Source organism: Rutidosis leptorrhynchoides, chromosome 5 (genome assembly GCF_046630445.1).
Source record: "Rutidosis leptorrhynchoides isolate AG116_Rl617_1_P2 chromosome 5, CSIRO_AGI_Rlap_v1, whole genome shotgun sequence".
Lineage (NCBI taxonomy): Eukaryota > Viridiplantae > Streptophyta > Magnoliopsida > Asterales > Asteraceae > Rutidosis > Rutidosis leptorrhynchoides.
Window position 1 is genome coordinate 397,154,926 of NC_092337.1, and position 9,100 is coordinate 397,164,025.

Consider the following 9,100-nt stretch of genomic DNA (forward strand, 5'->3'; position numbering starts at 1 on the left):
ATCGTTTTACACAACATTCAAGTCGTTCAAGCTTCCAATACACGTCTAAACATCGTATCTAAGCCACACAAGACTTAACGCTAACCAAACTCATATACAAACTTATATACGCACACATTAACAAGTATATATATATATATATATATATATATATATATATATATATATATATATATATATATATATATATATATATCTACACAATTATGCCTAAACAACGAGTTACAAACGTACAAACGATTAAGTATGTACCTTTCGATACGTACGGGAAAAACGGGATGTTACATAATTACGTTACATATGTATGCGAAAATACATGTCTCTATATATTTGTAAAAACGACAAGTTTCTTAGTCAAACGGGTCATTAAAATAAATGATTTTAGCATTTAAATTAAGTTAATACTTAAAACATGTCATTAAATTGTTTCATTTAAACAAACCCGTAATCTCACGGGTCATTTCACTAGTATATGTATACATGTAAACCTTATAATCACCGATATCTAATAAAATTTTGGTTTCTTTTCCAAAAAAAGAAAAGAAAAAAAACTGAAAATATTATATCATACGCACATTTTACGACTATATCATTATAAAATCATATCTATATCCAATTAATATAACTAGTGAAATGACCCGTGGAATCACGAGTTTGTTTAAACGAAATAATTTAATAATATATTTTAGGTATTAAGTGAATTTAAACACTAAAGTCATTTAGTGTAATGACCCGACGGATTCCGACTAAGAAACTTCTCGTTGTTTTTACAGACACATTGATGTACTTAACTTGGTCAGAATCTTCCACCATCATCTTCTAATTTTCATCACAATTACTATTTTCATTGTCATAAAAGCCTACATAGAACCTTTTATTGAGACGTGTATTTCGTGTATATATATATATATATATATATATATATATATATATATATATATATATATATATATATATATATATATATATATATATATATATATATATATATATATATATATATATATATATAATAACGTAATTAATCTCGTAAAGAAAACTCATATTAAATTTAAATAATAATTAATAATTAATGAGAGTGAATATTTTTTCCCGAAAAACATGAAATAAATAAATAGTAGATTTAATTTAATTAGTTATTAATTAGATTAATGACATCACCTTAAGAGCTTAGATTTTTTTCTTTTTCTTTTTAATTTTTTCTTAACAAAGGAATTAGCCTAATAATGACATCATCATTATAACTACATACATTCTTTCACCATCATCTTCCAATTTTCATCACAATTACTATTTTCATTGTCATAAAAGCCTACATAGAACCTTTTATTGAGGCGTGTATTTCGCATACATATATAACGTAATTAATTTCGTAAAGAAAACTCATATTTGAATTTGAATAATAATTAATAAGAGTGAATTTTTTCTCCGAAAAAATGAAATAAATAAATAGTAGATTTAATTTAATTAATTATTAATTAGATTAATGATATCACCTTAAGGACTTAGATTTTTTTCTTTTTCTTTTTAATTTTTTCTTAACAAAAGAATTAGCCTAATAATGACATCATCATTATAGGATTTTAATAGAAACTATAGACTATAGATAGATATATACTATCTAATATCTAATCTAATTGTCTATTTATAATATTGAATATATCCTGTAAACCATATCTATGATAAATGTTAGATTTAGATGTGGTTTGTGGCTTTGTGCTTGATAATATTAGGAGCTGTTTGGTTGATGGGTTTCGGGAGTTAGAAGAGAACGAGTTTCATTCATCTAATTTTGTTGAAACATTTAGAAAGATACCCAAGACTCAAACCTATTGACGGGAGATGGCCTCAGATGGGTTTTTCGTTATCTATATCTTGCGTCTCAAAATCTATATTTATATCTATATCTATATTATTATTTTACTTGGACACTCATATTTTTATCTCATTTGTTTTAAGCGATGGCACTCGCAAGTGACAGGAGCGAATCTTTTAGATCCGCGACCTACCAACTACTAGTAATATTTTGAATACCTTTCTGCGTACTTAACATGTAATACTTTTCACTTATACCCAATGGCGAAGACATGATTTAACGTTAAGGGTGGCACTATGGCTTAAAGTAACGTTAAGGGTGGCCAATTAAAGAAGACTTGTTTATCTTAACGTAAAGGGTGACACTATGGACTTAAAGTAATATGGGCCAATTGAAGAAAGCTTGTTAATTTTGATGAACCTAAAATAAATACGATAGTTATTATATATAATAATGGGCTTATTAAATTTGTTGAGGGTGGCATTACCACCTTCGGCCACCCTATTGGCTCCGCATATGCTTATACCCGTGATGAACGGTTAAAATCTCGAATTATAGAAATATACAACCTTACTAATCTAAACAACGTAGCAAAATAACAAAAACTAAAAAATAATTCCAAAATGACTTGAAAATTAAGTTTTTCACTTATATCTATTACTCGTATCTTATACGGAGTAGTAATTTATTTATTACCTAATTACAAATAATAATGTATTTAAATTTAAATATAATCGTTCTATGAGTATGCCTGTGAATAAGTTAAATAAGTCTTGTGAATTAGCGGATCGAGTTTTAGTCGCGACAAAATAGTGCATAACTGCATCTGCTCGTAACCCGTCGCAGTCGTGCACTATCTGTATTTAATTTTCTCGCTTGCGACAGATTATGCATAAATGTGATCCGCACACATGTCACATATTTTTTCTCTCGTTCTATTTGTTCTTTCAAAATTCGTTTCTTTTATTCTTTACACTTGAGATTTTGTGTTCTTTCCTTGAAACTTTTTCATAATCATCAGTTTTTTTCGTCACTGAAAACACGTTGCTCTTGAATCATGTCTTCTTTATTTTATTATTCTTTTAAGCAAATTACGGAGTCTCGTAACACTACTAGTTTGAAATTTTTTTGTGTATGACACTACTAAATTTAATTTTAGGAGTCCATATACTTGTAAGATTTAGGTATTTTTAAAGGTAAATCACCATTAATGTACAATATAATTAATTCTAAAAAAAATTATGACCCCTTTAGACTTTCATCTTATATTCACAATTGAACATAACGTGAAAATGTGAATTTGGAATGACGTTATGGCATCACGAGTAGACAATGGAATATATAACAACATAGATATATATTCTAGAATGATTATCATAATCTTCATATTCAAACATTACTAGTAGTAAAGATGAAAAGAATTAGATACAATACGAAGTAACATATTAGATCAAGTACATGAGAATGAAAAAACTCGCCCTTTTCAAACAATTTGAATATGAAAATTCTTTATCTTTTATATTTAACAACTGAAAAGTTATTTTAGGTGTAAACCCCAACTTTAACCAAACTACAAATTACAAATTATATCCGAACTGATACCTATTTCCATTTCATTTTATATTGGAAGTATGAAACCATTGTTATGGTGATTCTTATCAACTAACCAAACACATCCATAATAGACATTTTGACGGTGTAAACGCGTACCATAATATGATTCTTGGGTACAACACAATAAACCCTATTCAAAAATCAACCCAATTATTATTATTAGCCCATATATATTATTATATAATATATAATATTAATATTAATATATTATTAACTATTTAACTATTAAGTATTAAATAATAATATATTTACTTAATACGAGTACTTTAAAGTTTAAACTAATTAATTAAATCTTGCAAAAAATTCAGATTCTCACTAATAATATAATTAATTAATTAATTAATCTTCGTAAAGCCAATGGGGCTTTGCCTCATTGGTCACCATGTTAACATGGTGTTCGAGGAGACCAGGGTTCGAGTCTCGGGGGGGGGGGATTTTCGTGAATTAACTTCTAACCACTAACATTGCCTTTCAAAAAAAAAAAAAAAAAAAAAAAAAAAAAAAAAAATTAATCTTCGTAAAATTCCTTAAAAAAGAAACAAACTTTAAAACAGGTCAAAACTGGTAAGATGAATATACAAAAACAGGTTGTACGTTGAGCTGTATAAGTAGTATCATATGCAGCTGACCTTTTATTTATATCCCACCAGTTAGGAATTAGACCTCCTTTTGACTATCTCCATACATTTTCCTTTCCCCAACATTTTTACAGTCACTCTCGATTCAATAATCAACCAGATCTTGCAATAGTTTACTAATTAATTAAGACTAATCATCAGACTCTGTGATTAATCGATCAACCGTATTTGATTAGTTAGGGTTTATGTGTTTGATTGGAGTTTAAAATGATAGAAAACGGAGATTATCGTAATTAGATCGAGCTGATTTTGCTTAAATAAATGGAATCAACTTCAGATTTGAAGTTGTCTAGTATTTCTTCTACCTCAAGTTCGTTATCAATGCAGCAACATTCAAGTGTCGGTGGCTGTTCAAGTGTCGGTTTTGGTTGTATTCAACATATCGTCACTAGATACGATACGCTTGCAGGTGTTGCAATTAAATATGGCGTTGAGGTATTTATTTTAATTATTTGTTTAATTCATAATTTATATTTGTTATATGAGGATATTGATTTGTGTAGTTGCATGCTAAATAATTGATGTATGTTTTCAGATGTTGATTTGTAGTACATGATATATTTTGAAGGTGTGTTGTTATTATTTGTTAATGATGGAGTGTTATTTATTAATTTATATGGATATGGATTATTGTGTTGTATTTTAGGTAGCTGACATAAAGAGGATGAATGGACTAACAACTGATATACAAATGTTTTCTCGTAAATCGTTAAGGATACCGTTACCAGGGAGGCATCCGCCGTCTACAATAATCTCAAATGGATGTCATAGTCAAGGGTAATTTTGGTTTTACCTTTCTAATTGTTGGATTAATGCTTGTTTTTCTTAGACCGTTTGTAGCGGTGCACCACCAACGGCGTGGCAGCCTAGGTGGCATGGGGCAACGCCCCCTTTCTGATTGGTGGCATGAACTGTTTGTGGTTTTTTATTTCATCTTCATATAAATTTTTAATAATGAAATTTGTCAATGATTTCGTACTATCATTACTAGTTGCTCCGTTTGGGGCGGCCATGGAAAGGGTAGGAAACGGTACGGATAAATTTGTTGGACCGTGTACAACTGTACATTTGAGTAAAATTACTCGCTGTAGCTGAACAGGGAAAAAAATATTCGGTTTACACGTCGGTTAATAAAAATCACTAGTTGCCCCGTCTAATTCTTTCTATTTTTTGGCCTGTTTTGAAATCCGAGGTTTTCTATCTAATAACTTTCTACCGAATTGGATGGTTTAACCATTTGCAAAGTTGTATCATTCAAAATGATCGGTAATATGACTTCGGTTCACAAGTTTCTTTCTTTATTTCTGTCAAGTTTATCTTGTTAGCTATCCGATTAAGGTGAGTGATTAATGGAATTGCAACAAAGGGCCAATAATTGTGAATCCTTTGTGTATAATGTATGTGTCTGTACAATTAGGTACATTGTCCTGTACATGCTTTGATTTTGCACATGCAAACACTAGTTTTAGCAGTTGAGTGCACTATACTTTGTTGTTAAATGAGGGATGGTAATCAAAACTTGAACTGGGATATTGATTCATTTCACAAATGTTTTAATGAGAGATTATGACGAATAATCTATAACCTGCAAAAGTTGAAGAGTATCATATTAATGCTTACATATCTTAATCCACTTTTGAAAACCTGGATTCTTCATAATTACCAAATTTCTCAATCTTTATTTTGGCAAAACCTTCCAATTACTCTATTTTAGCGCCACATGAAGTGTCAGGTCTCGTGTCCGACTCTAATTAAGATTCTATCAGGCAAAAGTGTTGTAATGAAAGACCTTTTATTGTACTAGGGTAGTGATATATCCAACAAGGCCACTCACTCTGTGCATTGAAAGATTTTACTGTACAAACAAGCAACGCATAATGTGAGTGGATTTATCAAAAACCTTGTTGGATTTATCACTACCCATTGTACTATGACCTTTCACCACGAAATTATAGCAAACATAAAAATGAGTTTATAAAAGGTTAAAGGTCTAAATTTGACATGTTAATTCTAATTCTGTAGTAAGTAATCTATACTAAACTTCTAAATCTATTTTGTAGTGAGCAAATCATTGATACAAGGTAGTTACTATATTTTCATAATGCTATTCCAATTTTCCATGTATATTAGCTAGATATGTTTTCAGATGTTGCTGCCATATTCTGGTGATTGTTGTTTTCATGTATGGGTCTAACTAAAAACTTATGTTCTAACATAATTATGAAACAGAGTTAAATCATCATTTTTATGGGGGAAGGGGATTGGGAGGGCCTTAATTGTTGATATGTGATTGATTTACACCCCTCTAAATCTGAAGGGAAAGTAACTAATTACCGTTACTAATAGTGTGCACAAATGAATCTTGTGCCTATATATAGATTGCTTATTATTGTTCAACTTTTTGCAGACAGACAAGCCCTGAGATGACACGAACCAATCCTAGATATTCTGACTCATTCAGTCCAGTTACATCATTGAAATTATCATCTTCACCCCAGCAAAACATCTCATCTTCAGTCAACACTTTACGAGACTATTACGGCCTTTCACCAAATGATCATAAAGGTATTACTAGTGAAGGTTTCGAAAGAACTGAAACCTCCTACCCAATCCTTGGTCTTCGCAGGCAGTCAAAAAGTGATTCAAACGAGTTTTCCAAGATATTTAAAATGGATAACGGTCCAACTGCAAGTGAGACAGGATCTGCATCTGATAAAAGCATTGAAAAGCTGGTAAGAAGACGTAAATCGGAGGTCGATCTCAACAACCGGACCCCAGAAATGTTGCCTAAAACGGCTAACGGTTCAACTAATGAACTTGAACTAGGCTCGCCATTCATGATTCCGTTAGGGTCTAGTGATTCATCAATGACCCATGCTTTTAACGGAGTGAGGAAGTCTTCGAGTGCACCAACTTTTCAACAGTCAGAGGCCGTTAATAATAGTAACACAAATAGTCCCCCTAGATCATCGATATGGTTAACATCTATGTTGAACTTCAAGGCAGATCTTCAAGGTTTGTCTATAGCGTCGATTGCAAGTCCACTTTTTGATGGATTGCCAAAGCCAACAAGCGGTCGGAAGAATAAGGCAGCTCGTGATTAGTAAATTATTTATCTTTTTTTGTCTATTTATACGAGAGCAATGTTGTCACGATACTAATATCAGAAAGAGTTGATGTCATTAAATTAAAATAGATAATCTTTGTGTCATTTTGAGATAATTTGAGAAAATAGAAAGAATTGCTGATAGGGAAATAAGAGAATTTGTTCCAGCATTCTAATTTTTGGCCCATATTTATTTAGATATTATGATTATGTTCAGGGGGTTGAATATCTCTGTGTCGTTGAATATTTGAATTTATATATACTTGATATAATATATCTTTATTTATCTTTCTTGTAGTATGTGTGAGACCAGTGGCTATGAGTTTTAGATTGGTACAAATAGTGGTTCATGATTCATGAGTTTAAGGTTAGGCTTTGGTCGAGTGTAGAGTGGACTCGGGGTGTGCATGTTATAGTAGAAAAATTAGCAAGACCACAAGCACACCATTGGTCCATCATATACTCACCGAAAGCCTAACCATGAAACCATACCTCAATGGAACCACAATTACCAACACGTGTATTTATGTTGTCTACAAATGTATATTTTGGTGTACAAACTGAAATATGAAATCAGGTTTAATTACAGGAAATAATTTGATCAACGCATAAGATGCTTACAACTTTGTGCCACAGACCCGTACCTCTCATGTTGATTGAAATTACATTCTCATTCAATTATCTTTGTCTAGCATTCACAATTGAAATATCACTCTCCCTTTAATTCTCGTAGGTTAAGGCTATTCTTATACCCTAACTAATCTAAATGATTGACCATTTGACATTATTTTGATCTTAATCAAGTTCTATTCTCATTTCATTTTAGTTCGTGTCAATGTCAGGTAATATCACTTCTTTTTTTCAAATAGATAACATGAAATACTGGAAGGTGTGAGAGCTAATGCTGGTTGGTTAGCGACAATAAGCCATAAAACTAAATTGAAATATCAAATCTCTTACCTTTTAATGTTTTTCTTTTTTCACAGTTAGCCTTATAATTATTGCAATAATAACTACATGTAAAAAGTCCATGTTTTGGAAGTAAAATTTGAGGATGGATATCGATGATTAAAAAAGAAAAAAAAAAATGAAATTAGTCAAATTATAATATTCGCCCAAGACTGAAAAACAAAACAGTACACAAAAATTGGAGATGCGGGGTATCGATCCCCGTACCTCTCGCATGCTAAGCGAGCGCTCTACCATCTGAGCTACATCCCCTGTTTTCATTTTTCGGGAACTTTTGTTATTACTAACGTAAAATATAATATAACATCTATTCGTTTACTCAGAAACAGTCTCGCATAAGCATTTAGCAGATTCTGGATAAGCAGCCCTTACATTACAACGAAAATGGTTGCTGCTGCTAAAATACAGCAATGATTCTCTCATCACTACTCAATTTATTGTTCAATCATCATCCACAATTCCAACAATTTTCTTCTTCTCAAAGTCTAGATACAATCAGAGCTTCTACCACGCTCAAGTGCTCAACCGTCGTAATTCATTACAAAAATCGCTACTTTTTTAATCGATGGTTTCACTATTGGGTCAGAATACAACAACAATAACAAAACTCAATTCCACAAAATAGTGTATGAGGAGGTGAGATGTAGACAATCTTTCCCTTTTTCCTAGAATAAAGTGAAGTCTTTTTTTTCACTCAGAGTGAAAACACTCAAATAGTAAAGAAAGTCCCCCCTCTCAATGTTCTATAGATAAAGAGAATGCTTCCGAATGGATCTCCGGCCAATAAGTAGGTAAAAAAAGTGTGAGACGCCATGGAAAATGATAGAATCAAATTTCTATGGGTTTTAAACCCGCGTGAAGTTAAGTTTAGGCTCTAAGAACACCCACCCGATATTTCCCGAACGAACAATTACAGTCCTGCCGTCAGAAGGAAACCCCCACGGCGAATCCATTTGG

The 9,100-nt window shown here is 31.4% G+C and overlaps 1 protein-coding gene and 1 non-coding gene across 2 annotated transcripts; one reads left to right on the forward strand and one right to left on the reverse strand.

Moving 5' to 3' along the window:
• The first annotated feature begins 4,112 nt into the window (after nucleotides 1–4,112).
• Nucleotides 4,113–7,355, forward strand: LOC139849361 (uncharacterized). Its single transcript, XM_071839020.1, has 3 exons — nucleotides 4,113–4,503; nucleotides 4,715–4,845; nucleotides 6,476–7,355. Exons 1-3 carry the CDS (start codon nucleotides 4,330–4,332, stop codon nucleotides 7,170–7,172), a joined length of 1,002 nt encoding a protein of 333 aa, XP_071695121.1. The 5' UTR covers nucleotides 4,113–4,329; the 3' UTR covers nucleotides 7,173–7,355.
• A 967-nt stretch (nucleotides 7,356–8,322) lies between these two features.
• TRNAA-AGC (transfer RNA alanine (anticodon AGC)) lies at nucleotides 8,323–8,395 on the reverse strand. The gene has a single exon. It is a non-coding gene; the product is annotated as a tRNA-Ala (tRNA).
• Nucleotides 8,396–9,100: the final 705 nt, after the last annotated feature.